We start from the raw sequence: 25,813 nt of genomic DNA on the forward strand, positions 1-25,813 counted from the left end.
CCCGAGAGGGCAGACGGGGCCTCGGTTTAACGTCTTATCTGAAAGGTGACATCTCCCGACAGTGCGGTGCTCTCTCAGTACTGCACTGGGCAGTGGCTGACTAGATTGCGTGCTCAAGTCTCTGGAGTGGAACTTGATCCCACGACCTTTGGACTCAGAGGTGAGAGAGAGTGCTAACCAATGAGCCACTGCAGAGGCCCGGGACATAGCTGAAATGCAGAAGAGTGGCCAAAAGCATCACGGCAGAAGGCCCGGGAGTAAGTGCAGGGCATGCCACGGGGACAGCTGAAAGTAGGGCTCAATAGGAGGCCTTGGGAACAACTGTGGAAAATGGGAGGGTGGGGGAACAAAAAAAAACAAGTCAGGAGACCAGGGACATTGGCGAGGCCACAAGAGCAGCGGTGCCCGAGATGGCCTAAGCTTGGGAGATGGGCTGCAACAGGAAATCTTCATCAGTGGCTGCAGGAGGCTTGAGAGACTGCACAAATATGTGGGATCGTGTCGAACTCTGGTGAGCGAGAGAGGAGAAACATGGGCGGTGTTACTGGGAGGAATATTTTTTTTTTTAAAATAGCAATAACCAGTAGGAGGGCAACAGAAAGGGGTTGGAGACCCAGTGTCAAGAGTCTTGCTCCCTTTAGTGGCAGCTTTGGCTCAGCGCCTCTGAGTCAGAAGGTTGTGGGTTTAAATCCCACTCCAGGGACTTCCGCACATTTAAAAAAAAATTTAGGTTGACACTCCCAGTGCAGTACTGAGGGAGTGCTGCACGGTCGGAGGTGCCTACCTTCGGATGAGACGTTAAACCGAGGCCCCGTCTGCCCACTCAGGTGGACGTAAAAGATCCCACGGCACTATTTCGAAGAGCAGGGGAGTTATCCCTGGTGTCTTGGCCAATATTTATCCCTCAATCAACATAACAAAAAACAAATTATCTGGTCATTGTCACATTGCTTTTTGTGGGAGCTTGCTGTGCGCAAGTTGGCCGCCACGTTTCCCACATTACAACAGTGACTACACTCCAAAAGTACTTCATTGGCTGTAAAGCCCTTTGAGATGTCCGGTAGTCATGAAAGGCGCTATATAAATACTAGTCTTTTCTTCTTTCCCCTCTGCTTTGCAGGTGCAGAGGGAAAAGTCGGCCTCCTAGTGCCCCCTGCTGCTGCCAATCGATTTCGAGATCCCAAAGTTAGTTTCAAGCCCCAGGTGTGTATCATGTTCACATGCGAGGAGAAGCCAACAATTGCATCCTGCTGGGTGTTGCTTCTAATAGTTCCTGCACTTCATTGGCACAGAGCATTCAACAGACACCCTTCTGTGCAATCGAATGCTGAGCAAATGGAAGCTATACTGCAGCCTGCGCCCCAGCCTTCGGGTTTGATACTCCCCAGCGGCTGAGGATGGTTTCACCCTTTGAACCCAACAGAAGGAAACATTGCTGCCTTCCTGTGCATCTTCACCACTTCCTTCACTGCACATTGGCGGCCATGCCTTCAGCTGCCAAGGCTCTAAGCTCTGGAATTCCCTCCCTACACCTCTCTCTCCTCCTTCAAGACTCTCCTGTGACGCACCTTGGGACGTTCGACTACATTAACGGTGTTATATAAATGTTGTTACGGTATCCTCCGCAAGATCCTGCAAATCCTCTGGGAGGATAGACACACCGACGTCAGTGTTCTCGACCAGGCCAATATCCCCAGCATCGAAGCACTGACCACACTCCACCAGCTCCGCTGGGCACAATGTCCGCATGCCAGACACAAGACTCCCAAAGCAAGCGCTCTACTCGGCAAGCAAGCCCCAGGTGGGCAGAGGAAACGTTTCAAGGACACCCTCAAAGCCTCCCTGATAAAATGCAACATCCCCACCGACACCTGGGAGTTCCTGGCCAAAGACTGCCCTAAGTGGAGGAAGTGCATCCGGGAGGGTGCTGAGCACCTAGAGTCTCGTCGCCGAGAGCATGCAGAAATCAAGCACAGGCAGCGGAAGGAGCGTGTGGTAAACCTGTCCCACCCCCTCTTTCCTTCAACCACTGTGACAGAGACTGTAATTCCAATATTGCATTGTTCAGTCACCTAAGAACTCACTTTTAGAGTGGAAGCAAGTCTTCCTCGATTTCGAGGGACTGCCTATGATGTTACGCCAGAGGACACCTGGCACTAATGCGGTTTTCTGGCTTCACAGCTGCACGAAACTGGCAGTATACCTGCAGCCTTTTTATCGGTGCTCTATAAAAGCCTGTGATTTTATGTATGGGGCATAGGAACAGGAGTAGGCCTTCAGCCCTTCGAGCATGTTCCGTCATTCAATTAGATAATGATTGATCTGTATCTTAGTTCGATCTATCTGCCATGCCCTCAATACCCTTACCAACCAAGATCTATCAATCTCAGTTCTGAAATTTTTAACTGATCCCCAGCTTCTATAGCATTTTCTGCGGGGGGGTGAGGGGAGAGGGGGGAGAATGAGCGTTCCAGATTTCCACTACCCTTTGTGTGAAGAAGGGCTTCCTGACATACTGCTTCCTGACTGGTCTGTGTTCAGTTTTGGTCTCCTGATTGAAGGAGTGATATACTTGCATTGGAGGCTGTTCAGAGAAGGTTCACTAGGTTGATTCCCGAGATTGACTTATGAAGGTAGATTGAGCAATCGGGCCTACACTCATTGGCATTTAGATGAATGAGGAGAAACATATAAGATACTGAGGGAGCTCGACAAGGTAGATGCTGAGAGGATGTTTCCACTCGTGGGGGAATCTAGAATTCGGGGACATAGTTTCAGAATAAGGGGCTGCCCATTTAAAACTGAAATTAGGAGAAATTTCTTCTCTCAGAGGGTTGTAAATCTGTGGAATTCTCTGCCCCAGAGAGCTGTGGAGGCTGGGTCATTGAATATATTTAAGGCGGAGATAGACAGATTTTTGAATGATAAGGGTTATGGGGAGCAGGCAGGGAAGTGGAGCTGAGTCCATGATCAGATCAGCCATGATATTAAATGGCAGAGCAGGCTCGAGAGGCCTACTCCTGCTCCTATTTCTTATGTTCTTATGATATCACCCCCAGTGGCAGCACGGGCCAGCCCACACTGAGCTATGTGCGCACTAGGTCTGTGCAGCAGAGCTGGTCTCCAGGTGTCTTGGGTAATCCTTGCCACTGGACCAGGACCTAGCTCTGTCGAGCCCGTGTGGTGGTTGGCGTGCAACGGCCACCACACGTTAAAAAAAAAATCCACGCACAGGCATCTTCCACCCTTCACGATGTAGTTCGGGTTCTTCATTCGAAACAACTGTGAACTCATCGTTTTTTTTTGCCGTGGAAGCAAGTCATCCTCGTTTCGAGGGACCGCCTATGATGATGATGGGACTATCACCCCTGAGTGGCCTAGCTCTAATTTTACGCTTAGGGGCCATTGTTCTGGACTCCCCCATCAGAGGAAATGGTCTCTATCTACCATATCAACTCCTTTAATCATCGTTAAACATCTTGATTATGCCTGCTTACCGGGTTTCCTGTATGGCCTCGTGCTGTGTGACAAGAAGCGGCATTCTACATGGATGTAAGCACTTTCCTTAGTAATGACATTGCTTTGACTGGATTTAAAAAAAGACAGAGTACTGAATAAAGTGCAAAATCAACATTTTTTTCTTTTTAAATTCTCAGTATCTCTAAAATTAAATACAGGAGCAATGATTAAAATAAACTTTACAGGTCTAAAATAGACGTTTTGAAAAAAAAAACATTGGTCACATTCCACTCTGGAATGCAGTCACCGACAGTACCATCAGTTAAAAGTTAAACGGTGCCGATACTATAAACTCTGGTTGCTACCGGACGCAGAGTGGTTTCAAGGGTGCAGAGACTTGCTCGGGTTATTCCACCAAACACACACAGACACACACTGGGGAAACCACAGTCTAATCCGCCCTGCTCGAAAACAATTACATAGTTGGCTCACTGCGCAGCGAGGCAGGTGTTGAGTGGGGGACGGGGGGGGGGACAAGGGCACAAAAGGCTTTCAGGCATACACCTTAACCAACCAGTTATGTCCAGCCACACCGCGTGTCTCGCTTCTGGCAGCTGTTTTGGAAATGCAACGACCTTTGTTTGACAAAAAAAATGGAAAAGCGTCTTTGCTGGTTTGGTGTTGTGTTTTACTGCTCCACAGACCTTACTTAGCACGGCTGTGACCCGGCCGAGCTAGGATTGTGGACCAGCATCGCTTCAGTGCCTGCCGCTGAGACACCAACCCATTTCACCACAAACGCACGCTACGGCTGCAATCGGTGAGGAAGCTTTTCCTCTGGTCGCTTCTAACATTTTGAAACCAGTTAGTTTAAAAAAAAATCTCGGAATTAAAAAAACAGCCGGCATCGGTAGGAGTGACCGTGAAGTTGTCAGATTGTCGGTAAAAACGGCCAAGAGGTTGTCCCTTTAAGTAAGGAAACCCCGCTGTCATTAGCCGGTCTTGTCGCCGAGAGCGTGCAGAAAACAAGCGCAGGCAGCGGAAGGAGCGTGCGGCAAACCAGGCTCCCCACCCCCCCCTTTCCTCCAACCACTGTCTGTCCCACCTGTGACAGTGAATGTAATTCCCGTATTGGACTGTTCAGTTACCTAAGAACTCATGCTAAGAGTGGAAGCAAGTCTTTCTCGATTTCGAGGGTTGCCTAAGATGATGATGATGCCCAGAAGGCATTTGATTAAAGTCCCGCATATGTGACTGTTAACTCAGGTAGCAGCTCATGGCATGGAGGGCAAATTATTGACCTGGTTATAGGAAACTGGCAGAGGGGCAGGAGACAGGAGTAGAGATAATGAGCAGGTTACTCAAGTTGGCAGGAGGTGGACTAGTGGTGTTCTGTAGAGATCGGTGTCGGGGCCTCTACTATTCACAGTACATGAACGACTTAGATGATGGCATAGAAAGTCATATATCCAAATTTGCTAATGACACATAGGTGGAATTGTAGGCAGTGTAGGTGGAAGCATAAAATTACACAATGGGATATCGACAGACTAAGTGACTGGGCAAAGCTGTGGCAAATGGATTTCAATGTAGGCAAATGTGAGGTCATCCACGTTGGATCTAAAAAGGATAGAACAGGGTACTTTCTAAATGGTGAAGAGCTAAAAACAGTGGAGGTCCAGAGACTTGGGAGTCCAGGTACATCGATCATTAAAATGTCATGAACAAGTACAGAAAATAATCAAAAAGGCTAATGGAATGCTGGCCTTTATATCTAGAGGACTAGAATACAAGGGGGTAGAAGTTATGCTGCAGCTGTACAAAGCCCTGGTTAGACCACACCTGGAGCAGTGTGAGCCATTCTGGGCACCACACCGTAGGAAGGATATATTGGCAGTGCAACGTGGGTTTACCAGAATGATATCAGGACTTCAAGGGTTAAGTTACAAGGAGAGATTATACAAATGAGGAGTGTATTCCCTAGAGTTTAGGTTAAGGGGTGATCTGATTGAAATTTTCAAGACATTAAGGGGAACAGATAGGGTAGATTGAGAGAAACTATTTTCACTGGTTGAGATTTTAGGACTAGGAGTGAAATTAGGAAACACTTCTACACACAGTGTGGCAGAAGTTTGGAACTCTCTTCCGCAAATTGATGCTAGATCAATTGTTAATTTTAAATCGGAGATTGACAGCTTTCTGGTAACCAATGGTATTAAAAGATATGGGCCAAAGGTGGGGAAAATGGAATTAGATTGCAGATCAGCCATGACCTCATTAAATGGCAGAGCAGGCTGGAGGGGCTAAATGACCTCTTGTTCCTATATATGTGGACTTCAGACCCCACACCAATGTGGTTGAACTGGCCCAGCAAGCCACTCAGTTGTATCAAACCACACAAAGTGGTTCAAGAACAATAACTTGCAGTTATATAGCGCCCTTAACATAACACATTCCCAAAGTGCTTCACAGGAGCGTTATCAAACAAAATTCTCACACCGAGCCTCATAAGGAGATACCAGGACGATAACCAAAAGTTTAGTCAAAGAGGCAGGTTTTAAGAGGCGCATGAAAGGCGAGAAAGGTAGAGAAAGGGAGAGGTACAGGCAGGGAATTCCAGAGCTTGGGGCCCAGGCAGCTGAAGCACGGTCGCCAATGGTGGAGTGATTAAAATCGGGCAGGCGCAAGAGGCCAGTATTGGAGGAATGCAGACATCTCGGAGGGTTGTAGGGCTGGAGGAGGTTACAGGGAAGAAGGCAGCCCATCACCATCTCCTTCTCAAGGTCAACTAGGGAGGGGCAATAAACGCCGGCCTTGCCGGAAACACCCACATTCTGAGAAGTATTATATACAGCGACACTGTAAACAATTGCTCTCGCAAAATCATAAGGGTACAATTCTTTCAGACTGGATTTTGATAACACTGAATATAGGAAATCATCCCAATAGGTTTAGTAACACCATAGCAACAAAAGGAAAACATCCTCAAAAAGAACCGACTGCTCCTGCTCTGTGTGTAGTTTAATTGGGTATAGTTCAGGAGGCAACAGTGAGATCGGCACAAAAAGGGAGGTGGGGGTGGGGGGGGTCAGGTCATGCCCTATCCTTGCCTTTATTACAAAAGGTTTGGCATACAAGAGTAAAGACGTCTTATTGCAAATATATCGGGCCTTGGTGAGATCACACCTGGAGTATTGTGTACAGTTTTAATCTCTTTACCCAAGGAAGGATATACTTGCCATAAAGGGAGTGCAATGAAGGTTCACCAGACTGATTCCTGGAATGGGGGGGGGGATTGTCCTATGAAGAGAGATTGAGTAGACTAGGCCTATGTTCCCTAGCGTTTAGAAGAATGAGGAATCTCACATTGAAACATACAACATTCTTAAGGAGCTTGACAGGGTAGATGCTTCCCCTGGTTGAGGAGTCTAGAAATAGGGATCACAGTCTCAAAATTTAGGGTTGGCCATTTAGTTCTGAGATGAGGAGAAATTTCTTCAAAGGGTGGTGAATCTTTGGAATTCTCTACCCCAGAGGGCTGTGGATGCTCAGTCGTTAAGTATATTCAAGGCTGAGATCAATAGATTTTTGGATACCAAAGGAACCAAGGGATATGGGGTTAGCGCAGGAAGGTGGAGTTGAGGTAGAAGTTCAGCCATGATCTTATTGAATGGCGGAGCAGGTTCGAGGGGCCGAATGACCTATTCCTGGCTCCTAATTCTTATGTTCTAAGACCTGGGAGGAAAGACTGATCACCGAATCACTTTCAAACTGCCCAGACATAGGTTTAGTAACACCATAGCAACAGGAAAACTCTGTCTCAGCAAAGGCCCCTTGTAGTATTGATCTATCTGTCGTGAATGAGATATTTATCATCTCAGATCCAGACAGACTCCGAGGGTCAAGAGAAAATTCATGATGGATCCATTTAAATTTGATACATACAATAGGTTAAATAAAAACATCACATAGCACTTGTAACATTAGAAGCACCCATGAATTCAAAATCTACACGCCAAACCTAGGTGTTTTTCCAACCATCCAAGTCTTTCTTTTCCCAAGTTGAGGTAAAACTTAACACATATTGCTTAGTAATCCACAGTGAAGCTCAACGGCCGCCAGAAATTATGGGATGCCAGTGTGTACAAATGCTTATCGCGCTGGCTTTTTTTCTCCGTTCTTTTGTTTGAAATGAGTTAACAGGCGAGGAGAAAGTCATTCTGGACGAACGCGGGAAGCGTCCATACACCAGGAACTTTCCTCGCACCTTCAGTTCCGTCGTTCATTAAATCACACGGCAAATCTATCCAGCGTGTAAAAGGAGAAAAGACAGGTTAAAGTTTCGGGGGGGGGGGGAACCCTCGGGGAGAAAGTTCTGGAACATATTCCACCATCCGGAGGCTTCCTTCCTCCTTTTCTGGCGCGGACAGACCTGCTGCGTGCGTCAAACATTTTCCCGCTTTTTAAAATTTCGGATTTCCAGTTTTTGTTGTCATCATTTCACCTCGCTTTGTCCAGTTGCCGAATAACACCATTCACACTTCAAAATGCGCAAATAATTAATGGGGAGGGGGGGGGGGTTTGGGTGAAAATAATCCAAATCTAAAATGGGAAAGGGAAGGAAGAGGGTTTCACGCTGTAAGATCGACAAAACCACATAGGGGAGGGGGGTCAAACCGGCACACAGGGTTAAACAGGCAATTTAAAACCATTCATTCTATCTTAAAAACATGCAAATAACCCAATAGCTGGATTGCAGACAGAGTACAATGATTATATACACAAAGATACAACACAGATGGAACGGTGAAAGACAAAGTACAAGGCATCTGTGAGGTGGGTAGGGGTGCATGCAAACTGCAGAGTGAGACCAAAGTCCCACATGGACACTCAACGGAGTCCTATCCAGTTAGTTTAAGGAAAGTCAAGGCTGCGACTGTGGAATCAAAACGGATGCAAACTGACCCGGTTGGGGGGGGTTATGACAATCAAACTTGCAGCCAATGTGAGTGGGTATACCCGAAACTAGAGGCTTCATAATCGCGTCTTATCATATCTCAAGCTTTTCCCACAATGTGTTAGTCAGCGTTCCATAAGCAAGTGTGGCGGCCATTTTGTACACAGCTACACCGGACAAAAGAGCAAACGAATGAGGCAAGATGAAGTTCACTTGACCTATGACAGGCCGTTTAAAAAATATATACATATTCTTGATAAATAATTGCACTGCCTGATGCAATATTGGACAGGCTGGCAATTCCTTTTGGTATGGTTTGATTCTAGCCTTCCAAAGGAAAAGCAAAAGGTTGGAATGAAAAAAAAAAATTGACAATGGGCGGATGCTCTCTCTCTTCACTTCTGGGATCTTTCATCTTGTGATATGCTACCCAATTCACAGATGTTTTGATTCATGAATAGTAGTTTAAAAAAAAAATCCCATCGTAAAATGACCGCGAATTTACATATCACCTTCCACATCTAAAAGCATATTTAAGAAAGGATATATTTGCTTTGGAGGCAGTTCAGAGAAGGTTCACTCGGTTGATTCCGGACATGAGAGGGTTGACTTATGAGGAAAGGCTGAGTAGGTTGGGCCTCTACTCATTGGAATTCAGAAGGATCGAAACATATAAGATTATGAGGGGGCTTGACAAGGTGGATGCAGAGAGGATGTTTCCACTGATGGGGGAGACTAGAACTAGGGGGCATAATCTTAGAATAAGGAGCCGCCCATATAAAACTGAGATGAGGAAGAATTTCTTCTCTCAGAGGGTTGTAAATCTGTGGGATTCGCTGCCTCAGAGAGCTGTGGAAGCTGGGACATTGAATAAATTTAAGACAGTTTCTTAACCGATAAGGGATTAAGAGGTTATGGGGAGCGGGCAGGGAAGTGGACCTGATCGGATCAGCCATGATCTTATTGAATGGCAGAGCAGGGTCAAGGGGCCGTGTGGCTTAATCCTACTCCTATTTCTTATGTTCACTTCACATAGAAACAGAGCGCCGGCCACTCGGCCCATCGTGCCTGTGCCAGCTGTGTCTAATTAGTCCCACTTCCCATCTGCTCTTTCCCAATAGCCCTGCAAGTTTTTCCTTTTTAGTTATTTATCCACTTCCCCTTTTTTGAAAGTTACTACCGAATCTGCTTCCACCCTTTGCATCCCACATCATCATAACTCACCACGTAAAAAGAAATTCTTCTCATCTCCCCAAGCGTACAATGAATTACTTGGGAGATTAAATCATTGTTGCTATGTGGGCATTTTGTGATGGAGATTGGGCTGTGGCAAGAACTCTGGCCCAGGATCCCAGGAGAACATCCTGTCCTTGAAATAGTGCCAGGGATCTTTAACACCCATTTAAACAAGCAGACGGGGCCTCGGTTAAATGTTTTGTCTGGAGGACGCTGCACAGTGCAGTGACTCCCTGAAGTGCCAACCTAGATTACGAGTTTCAATTTTGGAGTGGGACCTGAACCTACAACTATTTTATAAGTAACTTTAAATCAAGTGCCACCCCCCACTTTTTTTTTTAAAAAAGAGTACCAAATACAATAACTTAACAATTGAAAATTAAAGGGAACCTTTTTCAAAATCAGATCAAATTAAAATTCTGTTCCCTGTTGAAATGATGCACTCCAGTCCCTCCGGCGCCCACCTCTCGCGGAAGGCCGCGAGCGTACCGGTGGACACCGCGTGCTCCATCTCCAGGGTCACCGTGGCTCGCAACTTGCTGACTCTATAGAGTTGCAAGTGCCGCCAACTGAGCAAAGCCGACACAAGTTTAAAATGGCATACAGGATCCCTGGCTTTATAAACAGAGGCATAGGACACAAATACAAACATATTGCGAAACCTTTTATAAATCACTTGGCTCGGCTTCGGCTGGAGTACTGTGTCCTATTCTGGGCACCGCACTTTAGGAAGGTCGAGGATCTTGGGGAGGGTGCAGCGATAACCAGAATGGTACCAGAGATGACCAGGCAAACGACCCAAAGGTGGGCAGAGGAAACATTTCAAGGACACCCTCAAAGCCTTCCTGATAAAATGCAACATCCCCACCGACACCTGGGAGTCCCTGGCCTAAGTGGAGGAAGTGCATCCGGGAGGGCACTGAGCACCTCGAGTCTCATCGCCGAGAGCATGCAGAAATCAAGCGCAGGCAACAGAAAGAGCGTGCGGCAAACCAGTCCCACCCACCCTTTCCCTCAACCACTGTCTGTCCCACCGGTGACAGGGACTGTGGTTCTCGTATTGGACTGTTCGACCACCTACGGACTCATTTTTAGAGTGGAAGCAAGTCTTCCTCGATTCCGAGGGACTGCCTATGATGACCAGGGATGCGGGACTTGTGTTATGTGGAGAGATTGGAGAAGCTGAGTTGCTCTCCTTAAAGCAGAGAAGGTTAAGAGGAAACTTAATAAGAGGGGTTCAAAATCACGGGGTTTCGATAAGAGTAGATGGGGAGAAACTGTTTCCAGAGGCAGGAGGGTCGGTAATCAGAGGACATAGAGTTAAGATAATTGGGAAAAGAACCAGAGGCGGAGATGAGGGTAATTTGTTTTACCCAGCGAACTGTTATGATGTGGAATGCATTGCTTGAAGAGCAGATTCAATAGTAACTTTCAAAAAGGAATTGGATAAATACTTGAAGGGGAGAAAATTTGCAGTGCTATGGGGAAAGAGCGGGGGAGTGGGACTAATGGGATAGCCCGACCAGACGGCACAGGCACGATGGGCCGAATGGCTGTCTTCTGTGCTGCATCATTCTATGATACGAGAGATATGGAGAAGACCCACCCGAGCTCATTCAACTGTAGAAAAAGCAACAGTTCCCATTCACTATATCCCAACTATTTATTTAAAAATCCCAGGCTTTAGCCTCTTCTGTCCTACCGGGAAGTCCATTCCACACGCCAACTCTCCCTTTGCGCGAAAAACTTGGTATTAGCCCGAAATTTCAACCCCCCCCGAGCGAACTTGCATCCTTGTCCTACTGTCAAGCCTCAAGCTGAAGTAGGGTTCCACCCCACTTTACCACTTGCGCTACTTTCTATACGTCTCATTGGAGTTTAGAAGAATGAGAGGTGATCTTATTGAAATGTGTAAGATGCTGAGGGGGCTGTATAGAGTAGGTGCAGAGAGAATGTTTCCCCTTGTGGGGGAATCTAGAACTAGGGGGCATCGTCTCAGAATAAGGGGTCGCCCATTTAAAACGGAAGTGAGGAGGAATTTCTTCTCTGAGGGTTGTGAATCTTTGGAATTCTCTACCCTAGAGAGCTGTGGAGGCTGGGTCAGTGAATATATTTAAGGTGGCGATCAACAGATTTTTGAATGATAAGGAAATCAAGGGTTATGGGGAGCGGGCGGGGAAGTGGAGTTACCAAGATCAGATCAGCCATGATCTTATTGAATGGTGGAGCAGGATCGAGGGGCTAGCTGGACTACTCCTGCTCCTATTTCTTATGTCTCTCAAGGAACTTCCTTTCGAAGGTGAGGAGCCTAGCAATTAAAACATGCAGCGATAATGTCGCATGATGTCATCGCACGGTAATAAAAAGTGAGAGAATAAAACAAAGTACAAAATAAAACTACCCCTCTCTTTCCCCACTCCACAGAATAGACTAAAAGAGAAATTAATAAACTGGGTGGGACCCTCTGTCGGTTCATACCCCAAATGCTGCCCCGTCCTTTCATTCCGGCTCCGACAGGCTTGCTGTGCACCTCCAGCACTCTCTGAACTTCGACTTCAGATCTCCAGCAATCAAGTGTTCCCTTTTTATCTTCACAATATTCTGGGGCTGGGTTGTTCTCCTGGGAGCAGAGAAGGCAGAGAGGAGATTTGATGGAGCCGTTTAAGATCACGAAGGGGTTGGATAGAGCAAATAAAAAGAAACACTTTCCAGCGTCTGAAGGGTCGAGAACCAGAGGGCACAGATTTAAGGCAGTTGGCAAAAAGAACCAGAGGCAACGCAAGGAAAAACTTTAAAAAAAAAACGCAGCGAATGGTTAGGATTTGGAATGTACTGCCTGATAGGGTGGTGGATAGATTCAATAGTAGCATTCAAAAGGGGAACTGGATAAATACTTGGAGAAAAAAAATTGCAGCGATATGGGGAAAGAGGCAGGGCAGTGGGACTGACTGGATTGTTCTTCGAAAGAGCCGGTGCAGACTCGATGGGCCGAATGTCCTCCTTATGTGCTATACTGTCCTATAATTCCACGATAATGTAGGTTATAAATAATATCCACCCCATCACACACCTTTGCTTTTTATTCCCTGGTTCCTTATCTCTTAAACGCCGTTCATCTCGAACACCTTGCCTGAAACGTTAACTCTGTTTCTCTTGGATTCCAGCATTTACTGGGGTTCTTTTGTGTCAGATTTACAGCATCTGCAGTATTTTGCTTTTGTTATTAAAAGCAACACTAGAGAATGCAAGTGATCAACGACTGAACAAACTTCCTACCTGGAGAAGATTGCTAGCTTTTATTTTGTAGTGTTGGGGGTTAGAGGAGTGAAGTGTGGGAGGGAGGGAGGAGGGAACAAAACAAATTAATTATCCAGCTCAAACTTGTTAAAACTTAAAAAAAAACTGCAAGCCCTTTTTAAAATAATTTCTGACACCATTTTCTCTACATTCACCACGAATATCGTGGCTTAGGATTGCTACAGTTGTGGGAGGGGGAGGAGGAAGACATTCGTTATCTCGCGATGCTCAAGTGCGTACAAGCGTCCCAACGAGGAACTGAAACGACACTGCGACAAAAGGCTTTGATTGAAGAGGCCTCGTGGTTTCGCGTTTCCGCTGGCGGAAATGACGGGGGAAAACATGACGTGGCCAGCCGGACATTTTGATTTTTAGGGAAAAAAAAGATTGTCCATTTTAAGGAGGCGCGTGATGCTCGGTAAAATAGCAGGGAAAGGTCTAAATAAGCTGGCACAGAAAGGACTGGTAAGAGGGACGGAGCAGGAACTGGTAATCTCCTGAGAGGGTGACGGACAATGCCCCCTTTAATTTGTTTTTGGATGCGCTGTTTTTCCTGTTTAAGAGCCCCCTGCCTGGGACCTCCAGAGCACTGCTCGGCTGCACTGCTTAAACAGAACATTGGTGATGGTGCACGCAGGAAAACATTCGCTTGGCTTGGCTCTGATCTGCTGCGTTTATTTCCCGTTTGGCTGTGGGGGGGGGAATGGGGGGAGGGTTATGGACTTCTGAGAGGTTCCCTTGGTTCACTCAGCAAGCCGACTGGCTCTCCGGTGATCTCTGCCAGTCCATACACGGAAAGCTCAATGAAAGCGACGTTCTCCATCTTGTCCTTTGTGTGTGGGGGGGGGGGGGGAAATGAAGAGAACCAGGCCCCCGCCTGGAACTGCCCTGGGCGGGCCACATTGTCCGCATGCCAGACACGAGACTCCCAAAGCAAGCGCCCTACTTGGAACTCGTTCACAGCAAACGAGCCAAAGGTGGGCAGAGGAAACGTTACAGGGGCACCCTCAAAGCCTCCCTGATACAAGTGCAATATCCCCACCGACACCTGGGAGTCCCTGGCCAAAGACCGCCTTAAATGGAGGAAGTGCATCCGGGAACTCGACGCCGAGAGCATGCAGAAAACAAGTGCAAGCAGCGGAAGGAGCGTGCGGCAAACCTGTCCCACCCTCCCTTTCCCTCAACGACTGTCTTTTCCACCTGTGACAGGGACTGTGTTCTAGGAATAGCACTGGAAAGGGTGATGGAGACAGTCTCCGTCGCCCTCATGATCCCAAGTAAAGCACAGGGGAAATAAAAACTCCCAATGAAAAACAATTCACCCCTCCCCCAACAGGCAGTATTGACTGCATATTTTAGAAGCATTGCAAGTGGGCGGGGTCAGGTACGGGTGCATGGAGAGGTTAAAATGCTCTCTGCAGAGTGCTGCTCAAACCTATACCGATTATTAAGGTAGTTCCCTCGGTTGCATACATGGAAATGGCAGTACCACAGGCTGCACAAGACTTTTCTTTTTCTAAATGCATTGTTTGAAAATGTGCCCTTTCTGTAGTCAATGCGCAAGGTTAGCAGTGCAAGTTCACCTCTTCACCTGTGTGTTCTTATCAATCCGACAAGCCTTATTTCGCACAGCTGGAGTTAGTACAGGAAAGGTCAGGAGGAGTGACTATTGGCACCACCGTGTCGGTAAATGAGGCGGAGGCGCAGGACTCGAGAACTTCCGCACTCATGACCGAAAACTACAGCAGACAAGTGTCTCCTGTGTACAGCGGGATTATTTCTCCGGCAAAATGCAGTGAGCGTGAGGATAGTTACATATTACAGGCTGAACTTCCCTTATCCAGAACCACCTCTCGTCCAGAACCATTCCCGGCCACCGGGTGGCGCATGCGCGGAACTCCGACATGAACAAATTGAAGTCCTTCCTCCCTGCTGACTCCCGCAATCGCTGGCCTGACCCCGCAATCCACCGTGCCCCCTCACCCCACCATGATCTCTCTGCTGCACTCCCAGCCCCAAGCCAGCCAGCCCCGATAGCCCCTTGCTCGGCACCTGGACCATCCAATTTAACGTCACCACACCTCGTCCGGAAAAATCCCTTATCCGGAACAGGCCAGATCCCGAGGGTTCCAGATAAGCAAGGTTCAACTTGTACTAATGATGGGCGCAAAATCAATCCCAGGCCATTAACAGCAGTGATTGGCTAATTCCCCTGTCCAATCATCTCCATTCTGGCCGGGACTATATGCGGCCAAGGTCATGCCGCACCCATACTGGATGCCGGCGTTAAACAGGGCAACACATGCAGCGCATCATGGCTACCCAGTGCCCGGTGCCACCTGGCTGCTGAGGATTGCATTCGGCTTCCTGATGCGGGAGGATGATTGACAAGGCATTTCCCGTCAGGTTGGAGGCAGGAGATGGACATAGTTCACTTCAGGCACTCGCTACTCTCTTTAAAATACGCTATCACGGCCCAGGAATGATTTACCAATCCCCGACACTCCCACATCTCCACCTCAAACAAATAAAACTAGCCAGGATTTTCCAAAGGTTCCTCAATAGAGTAAACACAGCAAAAAAAAAATGGGTTTGGTGGGTACAGATCGATTCAAATGCACGAACATGGAGGAAAAGGAAGTGGTAATGGAATAGAATGAGCAGCCGATTGCCTCTGGAAAGTAAGAAAAATGTCCCAATATTCCCCCCCACGCCCCCCAACTCTTTTTAAAAAAAAAAAGGGGTCGAGCCCATATGGTTCGGGGACAAAATGAACACCTGAGGTCTGGTCCTGTCCTGTCCCCTTGCCAGAAATACTGACTGTCAGGATTTGATATGTTTCCTTTGTGCAGCAGCGATATAAAGGTCTGGCGGCCGTTAAACTCGAAGCGCGCCACCCCCCCCCACCCGCGGAAAGATCGAGCCCCTCGTGTTTGCCGCGCTGTCGGAATCAGATCATTTTGGTCTCCTGGACGGTTCCTGCCGGCTGCAGCTGTTCGGCCTGATTCAACACCCAGGCAATGTTGGGTCTCTCTTGGGGGTTCACAACCATCATAGAGGTCAGCAGACGTTGCAGGGCCTGTGTGTACCTGCCAATAAAAGAGGGGCAGAGCAGAATTCAGTTCACAAAACAGAAGTGACTCACAAAAATATTTCACATAGAACCTACAGCCAACCGGCCCAACTGGTCCGTGCCGGTGTTTAAGCTCCGCACGAGCCTCCTCCCACCTCATCAACACAACAAGTTTGTATTTATAAAGCACTTTTAACGTAGTGAAACACCCCAAGGCGCTTCACAGGAATATTATGCGATAAAAATTTGGCACCGAGCCGCAAAAGTAGAAATTAGTGCAGGTGACCAAAAGCTTGGTCAAAGAGGTAGGTTTTAAGAGGTAGGTCTTGAAGGAGGAAAGAGAGGCGGAGAGGTTTAGGGAGGGAGTTCCAGAGCTTGGGGCCCAGGCAGCTGAAGGCACAGCCACCGATGGTGGAGCGATTATAATCAGGGATGCTCAAGAGGGCAGAATTAGAGGAGCGCAGATATCTCAGGGGGGTTGTGGGGCTGGAGGAGATTACAGAGATAGGGAGGGGCGAGGCCGTGCCGTCTGTTGCCTGGGCCCCAAACTCTGGAACTCCCTCCCTAAACCTCTCCGCCTCTTTTTCCTCCTTCAAGACGCTCCTTAAAACCTACCTCTTTGACCAAGCTTTTGGTCACCTGCCTTAATTTCTACTTATGAGGCTCGGTGTCAAAATTTCTCTCTCACAATATTGCAGTGAAGCGCCTTGGGACATTTCACTACATTAACGGCGCTATATAAATACAAGTTGTTGTAGCTGTATGTTTGTTTGTGCTTGACCCTGGTGTTAAGGCCTCCCTGATAAAGAGTAACATCCCCACTGGGCAAGGACTGCCCTAAGTGGAGGAAGTGCATCCGGGAGGGCGCTGAGCACCTCGAGTCTCATCGCCGAGAGCATGCAGGAATCAAGCGCAGGCAGCGGAAAGAGCGTGTGGCAAATCTGTCCCACCCACCCACTCCTTCAACGACTATCTGTCCCACCTGTGACAGAGACTATGGTTCTCATATTGGACTGTTCAGCCACTTAAGGACTAATTTTCTTTGAGAGTGGAAGCAAGTCTTCCTCGATTCCGAGGGACTGCCTATGATGATGAAGGCTGTCTCTAGACCGTCCAAATTTGGAAGAAGAGAATCTATCATTGTAATTATTGTACAGATATCCCACACTCCTCCCTTTATACTGTTACTGAAATCCACGCGACAACACTAGAAATGGCTGCTGCAGTCAGACTTTGATAATGCACACTTGGTGCATTGTGCCACACTGTGGTAGAAAGTAATTTTGTGTCTTGTGATGCACCAAACTTCAGCTGGGACGTTTGATAGAAGACATCACCCCAATATTACCCCACACGAGATTAAAATAAAGGGCCCAAGTTTCCACACGATAAAAAACGGGCGCCCCTCCGAGCTGGGCGCCCGTTTTTCGCGCCTAAAATGGCGCTGGAAAAAAACCTCACGATTCTGGAGCGCCCTGCAGCTCCTTATCTGTTTGGCGTGGCGCCCAGGGGGGGCGGAGCCTACACTCGTGCCGATTTTGTAAGTGGGAGGGGACGGGTACTATTTAAATTAGTTTTTTTCCTGCCGGCAACCCTGCGCGTGCGCGTTGCAGCGTTCGCGCACGCGCAGTGTGAAGGAAAACATCGGCCATTTTTGTAGTTCTTTGTAGCTGTTTAATTTTTGAACATTTTTTAATAAAAGCACATTGCCATCAGCACATCAGCACTGAGGCTTCCTGCAGCCTTCTCACTGTCTCCTTCCCGCCCGCCGTCTTCCTCCCCCCCCCCCCCCCGCTGCGTTCGGGCCCGCTTTCCCCTCCCTCCCGCCGTCGGGAACGTCTTCCTCCCTCCCCCGGTGCGTTCGGGCCCGCACTCCCTCCCTCCCGCCGTCGGGAACGGCTTCCTCCCTCCCCTCCTACCGTCGGGAACGAACTTGAGAGGCTGGCTGAAGCACTTTCACACAGGTAGGAAGATGGTTCATTTAATCTTTTCTTTGCTTATAAATGTTTATTCAGGTTGGATTTATTTGTATAATATTTGTATAACTATAAATAAGGATTTATTGTAGAATTTAATGAGTTCCCCCCCCCCACCTCGTTCTGGACGCCTAACCTGCACCTGATTTTTTAATGTGTAGAACAGGTTTTTTCAGTTCTACAAAAATCTTCACTTGCTCCATTCTAAGTTAGTTTGGAGTACGTTTTCACTGTGGAAACTTTCAAATCAGGCGTCAGTGGCCGGACACGCCCCCTTTTGAAGAAAAAATTCTGTTCCAAAGTAGAACTGTTCTACCTGACTAGAACTGCAGAAAAAAAAATGTGGAGAATTGCGATTTCTAAGATAATCCGTTCTCCACCAGTTGCTCCTAAAAATCAGGCGCAAATCACGTGGAAACTTGGACCCAAAGTGACTCCTTTGCACCCCACCACAGGAACATAGGAGGTGGTCAGTCAGCCCATCGAGCCAGTCCCACCATTCAATTAGATCACAGCTGATCTGCACCAGATGGGTGAACGGGACTTCATGCGAGTTAGGATAAATTAGTCAAATTAATCATAGTCTCTCACTTAACTGGACATCAGGGAACCATTTATTTTAACTGGTGCTAAAATAACTCCATGGTGATGTGAACCTAACTCACAAAATACTAACTTTGTGCAAAAAGGGATTCAAGATCAAAAAAGAATGATCTGCATTTATATGGTGCCTTTCATGACCGCAAGATGTCCCAAAGCGCTTTGCAGCCAATTAAGTACTTTTTCCAAAATGTAGTCACTCATGAAATGTAGGGAAGCACGGCAGCCAAATTGTGCACAGCAAGCTCCCATAAACAGCAATGTGCTAATGACCAGATCATTTATTTCAGTGAAGTTGGTTGAGGGATGAATATTGGCCAGGACACCGGGATGACTCCCCTGCTCGTCTTCAAAATAGAGCCATGGGATCTTTTATGTCCACCTGAGAGAGCAGACGGCGCCTCGGTTTACCGTCTCATCCAAATGACGGCACCTCCGACAGTGCAGCGCTGCCTCGGTACTGCACTGGGAGTGTCAGCCTGGACTTTGTGCTCAAGTGGGGCTTGAGCCCACAGCCTTCTGACTCAAGAGGCCCAGAGTGCTACCCCAGAAAATGAGAAGAGTTACTAAATTTTAACTGAGCCAATGGCTCAGTTTGTAAATCCCCTGCTTGTTGCAGATCTCAGACACACAGTCCAAGAAAATGAGATGATCTTACTGAGGTGACAATTAAAAAAAACTTAGATTTATATAGCGCCTTTAATGACCACCGGACGTCTCAAAACGCTGTGCAGCCAATGGCTTCCAGGGCCAAGCATCCCAAGGTGGGCGGCCGGGACCCCGAGACCCCCCGGGCAGGGACAGCACACAGCCCGGCCCCGACCCGACAGCCGGTCCTGCTTCCCGGGATTTGCGGTGCTTGGGGTTCGGGTCAGACCGCAGGGTGGGCCGGGCTCCCAGAGGTTGGCGAAGGGGGACTGAAGGGGAAAGGGGCGAGGATCGGGGGTGGTAGAGGGTTAGGTGGAGGGTCGAGAGGGATTAGGGGGAAGGGGAGGATCAGGGGCAGTGTGGGGGGGGGGGGAATCGATCAGGGGGCAGGTGGGGGGGGGGGGGAAAGGATCAGGGGGCAGTGGGGGGGGGATAAGGGGGCAGTGGAGGGGGGAAATCAGGGGTCAGTTGGGGGGGGGGAAATCAGGGGGCAGTGGGGGGGGGGAATAAGGGGGCAGTGGGGGGGGGGGATAAGGGGGCAGTGGGGGGGGGATAAGGGGGCAGTGGGGGGGGGGGATAAGGGGGCAGTGGGGGGGGGATAAGGGGGCAGTGGGGGGGGATAAGGGGGCAGTGGGGGGGAAAATCAGGGGGCAGTGGGGGGGGGGGATAAGGGGGCAGTGGGGGGGGGGGGATAAGGGGGCAGTGGGGAGGGGATAAGGGGGCAGTGGGGGGGGATAAGGGGGCAGTGGGGGGGGATAAGGGGGCAGTGGGGGGGGATAAGGGGGCAGTGGGGGGGATCAGGGGGCAGTGGGGGGGGATCAGGGGGGGGAGAAAGAATCAGGGGTCAGTGGTGGGGGGGGGGGGGGGAGAAAAAAACAAATGGGGAGCGGGCGGGTAAGTGGAGCTGAGTCCACGGCCAGATCAGCCATGATCTTGTTGAGTGGCGGAGCAGGCTCGAGGGGCTAGATGGCCTACTCCTGTTCCTTATTCTCATGTTCTTTTGAAGTGTAGTCGCTGTTGTAATGTAGGAAACGCGGCAGACAATTTGTGCACAGCAAGCTCCCACAATGTGATAATGACCAGATAATCTGTTTTTTTATTATGTTTATTGAGGGATTAAATATTGGCCCAGGACACCGGGGATAACTCCCCCTGCTCTTCTTCGAAATAGTGCCGTGGGATCTTTTACGTCCACCTGAGAGAGCAGACGGGGCCTCGGTTTAACGTCTCATCCGAAGGACGGCCCCTCCGACAGTGCAGCGCTCCCTCAGTACTGCACTGGGAGTGTCAGCCTAGATTTTTGTGCTCAAGTCCCTGGAGTGGGTCTTGAACCCACAACCTTCTGACTCAGAGGCGAGAGTGCTGCCCACTGAGCCACAGCTGACACAAGGTGATACAATATTTATGGAGGCCTTTAATCTAGTAGGGAAGACAGCCCCCTGCACCCCAAAGGTTAGGGAGGAGCTGGGGGCGGAGGAAAGAGAAGCAAGAAAGAGAAGCAAGAAATTCGGCCAAGGGTCCCATTATTACCCAGTGGCCCCTGCTGGAAGTGTGGTGTGCGAACTTTGGGTGAGGACAGAATGGGGCGTGACTGATGGCACGATAGCTGAGTGGTTACGGTAGCCAGAGTCAGTGACTGAAAATTTAATTCAATATACCTGCCGATTTGTCGACAGACATCAGAAACACGACCATGAAAGCTGCTGTATGATTGTTTAAAACAAGTCCAGTAATGTCCCACAGGGAATGGAACCAGACGTCCATGTCCTGTCCAGCTTCCACGGTGACTCAAAGCCCCACTCTAAGTGACTCACTCTTGAAGGGCTTGATTTTCGGCTTTGTGGCCGGGAAAAGGTTTGCGCCTCAGTCAGTAAAATTGGGCAGCTGGGCCCCGAGTGTGGGGCGAAGCGCTAAGGGAGGCGCTGCACACCTCTCTTAAGCCGCTAGGCCGGCTGAGCATGGGAAAATCCCGAGCTCAACAACCAGTCTGGGAGCGCTCTGAGAGAGGCCTGGGGAGAAAAAAAACCTGTATAAGACACTCACAATAAGTATCTCACACCACAACATAAATCACAAAAACAAAAAGAAAAGAAACACCAATCAGAGGTGGACATTACTGACCTCACTGTGGCCGCTACAGCTCGGACCGCCCGTTTTCACAGACGGTCCCAGCAGGGGGCGCTACGGGTCGGGCGGGAGCCAAAAATCGAGCTGGAGTCGCAACCGAGGGCGTTGCACACCGGCTCGCCGCTCCCGGGCGGTAATGCTCGGCGCCTCCCGCCAAAACCGGCCCCGAAAACCCCGGCGGGGCGCTGGAAGCTGGCCGCCCGCCCGGAAGAGCTCACTGCCGCCATTGCCACCCCTCCGGGGGCAAAAACAGAGGCAGACACGAGCCGAAAATCAAGTCCTTAACATCCTCCTACGCTGCCTAGGAAGACACGCAGTTGTAAGGCAATTGCTATGAATCTATGGCGCCCATTACCCAGGAGAAGTCATTGGGCTTCAGCAGAGTTTGGGGAAATGCTGCAGAGGAGGGGAACTGAAGTATTTTTACTTCGATCTTTCAAACTGTACCTTCCAAATCTTTATAATGAATGCTGGTCATCCGACCTGCTAAAGCACCAGCGAGTTCACACTGGGGAGAGACCGTTCACCTGCTCAGTGTGTGGGAAGGGATTCACTCGGTCATCCAACCTGCTGACACATCAGCGAGTTCACAAGTGACTGCAGGGGTTGGATTCTGCGGTTATTCACATCCCTGCTGAATCGTGTTCATTCTGTTAGTTGCCGTTTGTTTCTGCTGATGTTAATAACCCTCCAACCAGGCTGGAGTTTAATATTTTGATATTTCAAGTAACAGTGTCGATATTTGATGTCTCCAAGATAAGAGGAGACTAATTGATGTCCTTTTACTGACTGCTCCATTTTTGATCGGGGCGGAGGAGCAGTGAGAAATCGGGGCCCAAGAGCATCATGATCAGGGCCCAGGAGCGGTGAGGGTTAGGGGCCCAGGGGAGGCGAGGGCCCGGGGGTAGCCCACACTGCGTTGTGTGCACGCACTAGGTCCGTGCAGCAGAGGCGGCCTCCAGTCATCTTGGTTTAACCCTCGCCACTGGACCAAGGCCTAGCTCTGTCAAGCCCGTGTGGTGGCTGGTGTGCAACGGCCACCACACGTTAAAAAAATCCACGCACAGGCATCTTCCACCCTTCAACATGTAGTTTGGGACCTGGAACATTAGGTCCCTCATTGAAACACCTGTGAACTCATCCCTTTTTGGTGTGGAAACGGGTCATCCTCGATACAAGGGACCGCCTAATACTAATACTATAACGAATGCAATAATTTCTGTCTTCATTCTCCCCATCAAAACGAACGCTTGCAAAAAGCAACAGAAACTGGCCCTTACCTGCAGTTTTCTGGAATGGTTATTGCATTCTGTACAGCCAACGCAACACAGTCTCCCTTGTGAAAGATGCCGTCGTACGGCCCTTCCAGGAACATTATAGCGTACAGCACACAGCCTAGGGACTGAAAATAAACCAGTCACTGCAGTGCAGCACAATGCAAGAAACCCGGAACACAAACCAACGCACACGCTCACAGCACGCTAACACAACTCAGCGACCGAAACCAAGCCAGTCATTAACAGCAAGGAACTCGGGAACTGAAACAAACCTATATAGAATCACAGAACAGTACAGCACATAAGGAGGCCATTCGGCCCATCGAGTCTGCGCCAGCTCGTTCAAAGAGCAATCAGTTAGTCCCACTCCCCGTCACACCTTCCCCACATCCCTGAAATTTTTTCTCCTTCCAAATATGTATCCAATTCCCTTTTGAAGGCTACTATTGAATCTGCCCCCACCACCCAATCAGGCAGCGCGTTCCAAATCCTAACCACTCGCTGTGTAAAGAAGTTTTCCCTCATGTCGTATCTGGTTCTTTTGCCGATCACTTTAAATCTGTGCCCTCTCGTTATCGACCCTTCAGCCATTGGAAACAGTTTCCCTTTCTTTACTTAACTTTATCTAAACCGTTCATAATTTTAGACAACTCTACCACATCTCCTGTCAGCCTTCTCTGAACACAAGAATATAAGAACTTAAGAAATAGGGTCAGGAGTAGGCCACCTGGCCCCTCGAGCCTGCTCCGCCATTCAATAAGATCATGGCTGATCTGATCATGGACTCAACTCCACTTCCCTGCCCGCTCCCCATAACTCCCTTCTCGTTCAAAAATCTTTCTATCTCCACCTTAAATATATTCAATGACCCAGCCTCCACAGCTCTCTGGGACAGAGAATTCCAAAGATTCACGACCCTCAGAAGAAATTCCTCCTCATTTCCATTTTTAATGGGTGACCCTTTATTCTGAGACTATGCCCCCCAGTTCTAGATTCAATCACGAGGGGAAACATCCTCTGTGCATCTACCCGGTCAAGCCCAAGCCCCCTCAGAATCTTATATGCTTCAATAAGATCACTTCTCATTCATCTAAACTCCAATGAGTATAGGCCCAACCTTTCTTCATAAGTCAACCCCTTCATCTCAGGAATCAACCCCGTGAACCTTCTCTGAACTGCCTCCAGTGCAAGTATATCCCTCCTTAAATAAGGAGACCAATATTACACGCAGTTACACCAGTTGTACAGTTGGAGCAGGACTTCCCTACTTTTGTACTCCATCCCCCTTGCAATAAAGGCCAAAATTCCATTTATCTTTCTAATTACTTGCTGTACCTGCATGCTAACTTTTTAAGCTCCGAGAACAACCCCAGCTTCTCTAGTCTACCTATGTAACTGTAATGCCTCATCCTCGGAACCATTCTAGTATACGTTGCAGAATATGGACCAAACGACCCAGCAAACACACACTTCGATGATGCTACTGGTTGTGGAGAACTCGGAGTGCAGGAGATGCAGGCGAAGTTCCCCAGGGAGAGAGAGTGCAAACATATGGCCGCATACTTTCCATACTTCACATCAGCTGCCATCATGCACTTGTCATTGTGGAGAGCACAGAGCTGAAAGTAATCCAGTACCTTCCAACACTCTATGCCAACAAATTTTGCCTTGGACTTTTGATCAGCTCTGGCTACCCACGCTTCAGTGTGGGTTGCACGCATCTGTGTAAACTGTTTGGGATTGCGTGCCTTCTTGGCCTTGCCCAATATTCCCTCCAGTTCTGTCACCATATCGCATACCACTGTGTCGGCCAATGAGGCGCACCGTGCCAGCCAATGAGGTGCACCGTGCCAGCCAATGAGGTGCACCGTGCCAGCCAATGAGGTGCACCGTGCCAGCCAATGAGGTGCACCGTGCCAGCCAAGGAATTGGCGGCGGGACTTGCACTTAACAGTCTATATGACATCAAAGAGTCAATTCAAACAGTTTCTACGACCGAAACTACAGCAAAGTTTCCCCAATATAAGCAGGGTACGTTCTCCAACAAAATGCAGTGTGTGGAGGATAGACACAGAATATAAAAGGTGTGTGTAAAATCAATCCCAGTCACTTACAGCAGTGATTACATAAGATAAGAACATAAGAAATAGGAGCAGGGGTAGGCCATTTGGCCCCTCGAGCCTGCTCCGCCATTCAATAAGATCTGATCTGATCATGGACTCAGCTCCACTTCCCTGCCCGCTCACCATAACCCTTTACTCCCTTATCATTCAAAAATCTGTCTATCTCCACCTTAAATATATTCAGTGACCCAGCCTCCACAGCTCTCTGGGGCAGAGAATTTCATAGATTTACAACCCTCTAAAGAAATTTCTCCTCATCTCGGTTTTAAATGGGCTGCCCCTTATTCTGAGATGATGTCCCCTAGTTTTAGTTTCCCCTATGAGTGGAAACATCCTCTCTGCATCCACCCTGTCAAGCCCCCTCATTACCTTATAAGTTTCAATAAGATCACCTCTCATTCTTCTGAACTCCAACGAGTAGAGGCCCAACCTACTCAACCTATCCTCATAAGTCAATCCCCTCATCTCCGGAATCAACCTAGTGAACCTTCTCTGAACAGCCTCCAATGATTGACGGGGGAATTACTCTGGCCAGGAATAGTGGTTTCACTTTATGCAGCCATCTTACACAGAGGCAAGTTTTCACAACACTAATTGGCTGCTTTATTGGTGACCTCATCGATCAGTTTTGGATTGGTCTAGCAAAGACCTGGCACAGTCACAATAGGCTGAAGGCCTACTTCTGTGCTGTAAATCCTATGTTTCTGACCCATTTTGAATTAGCTCCTGCGGTGACTGGGTTCTGGGGTGTCGGTTTATGAACGAACACAAGCTGTATTATATATCTTCTATCCTTCAAATACTGCATTTTATTGGAGAACTCGCCCTGCTTTTATCAAGAAGTTATAATGAACCTGTATAAAACACTGATTCAGCCTCAACTGGAGTATTGTGTCCAATTCTGGGCACCGCACTTTAGGAAGGATGTGAAGGCCTTGGAGAGGGTGCGGAAAGGATTTAGGAGAATGATTCCAGGGATGAGGAACTTCAGTTATGTGGATAGACTGGAGAAGCTGGGGCTGTTCTCGTTAGAGCAGAGA

General features: G+C 48.6%; 1 protein-coding gene across 3 annotated transcripts in view; it reads right to left on the bottom strand.

The window, feature by feature from the left end:
- Positions 1-3,641: 3,641 nt before the first annotated feature.
- The window catches only part of stk16 (serine/threonine kinase 16), a 113,247-nt gene continuing 91,075 nt past the window's right edge, over positions 3,642-25,813 (bottom strand). The window contains exons 7-9 of one of the 3 annotated variants that reach the window (XR_011592626.1): positions 22,654-22,775; positions 12,131-16,038; positions 3,642-7,762 (exon numbers count right to left, since the gene is read on the bottom strand). Coding sequence is in view for 1 of the 3 variants with exons in the window: in XM_070875226.1 (XP_070731327.1) it covers positions 15,900-16,038; positions 22,654-22,775 (261 nt within the window). In the remaining 2 variants the exon portion in view is untranslated. Of the gene's footprint in view, positions 8,062-10,658; positions 16,039-22,653; positions 22,776-25,813 lie in introns of those variants that run through there. The other 2 variants (XR_011592627.1, XM_070875226.1) reach the window with 2 other exon arrangements.

This window comes from Pristiophorus japonicus, chromosome 3 (assembly GCF_044704955.1).
Source record: "Pristiophorus japonicus isolate sPriJap1 chromosome 3, sPriJap1.hap1, whole genome shotgun sequence".
Taxonomy (NCBI): Eukaryota; Metazoa; Chordata; class Chondrichthyes; family Pristiophoridae; genus Pristiophorus; species Pristiophorus japonicus.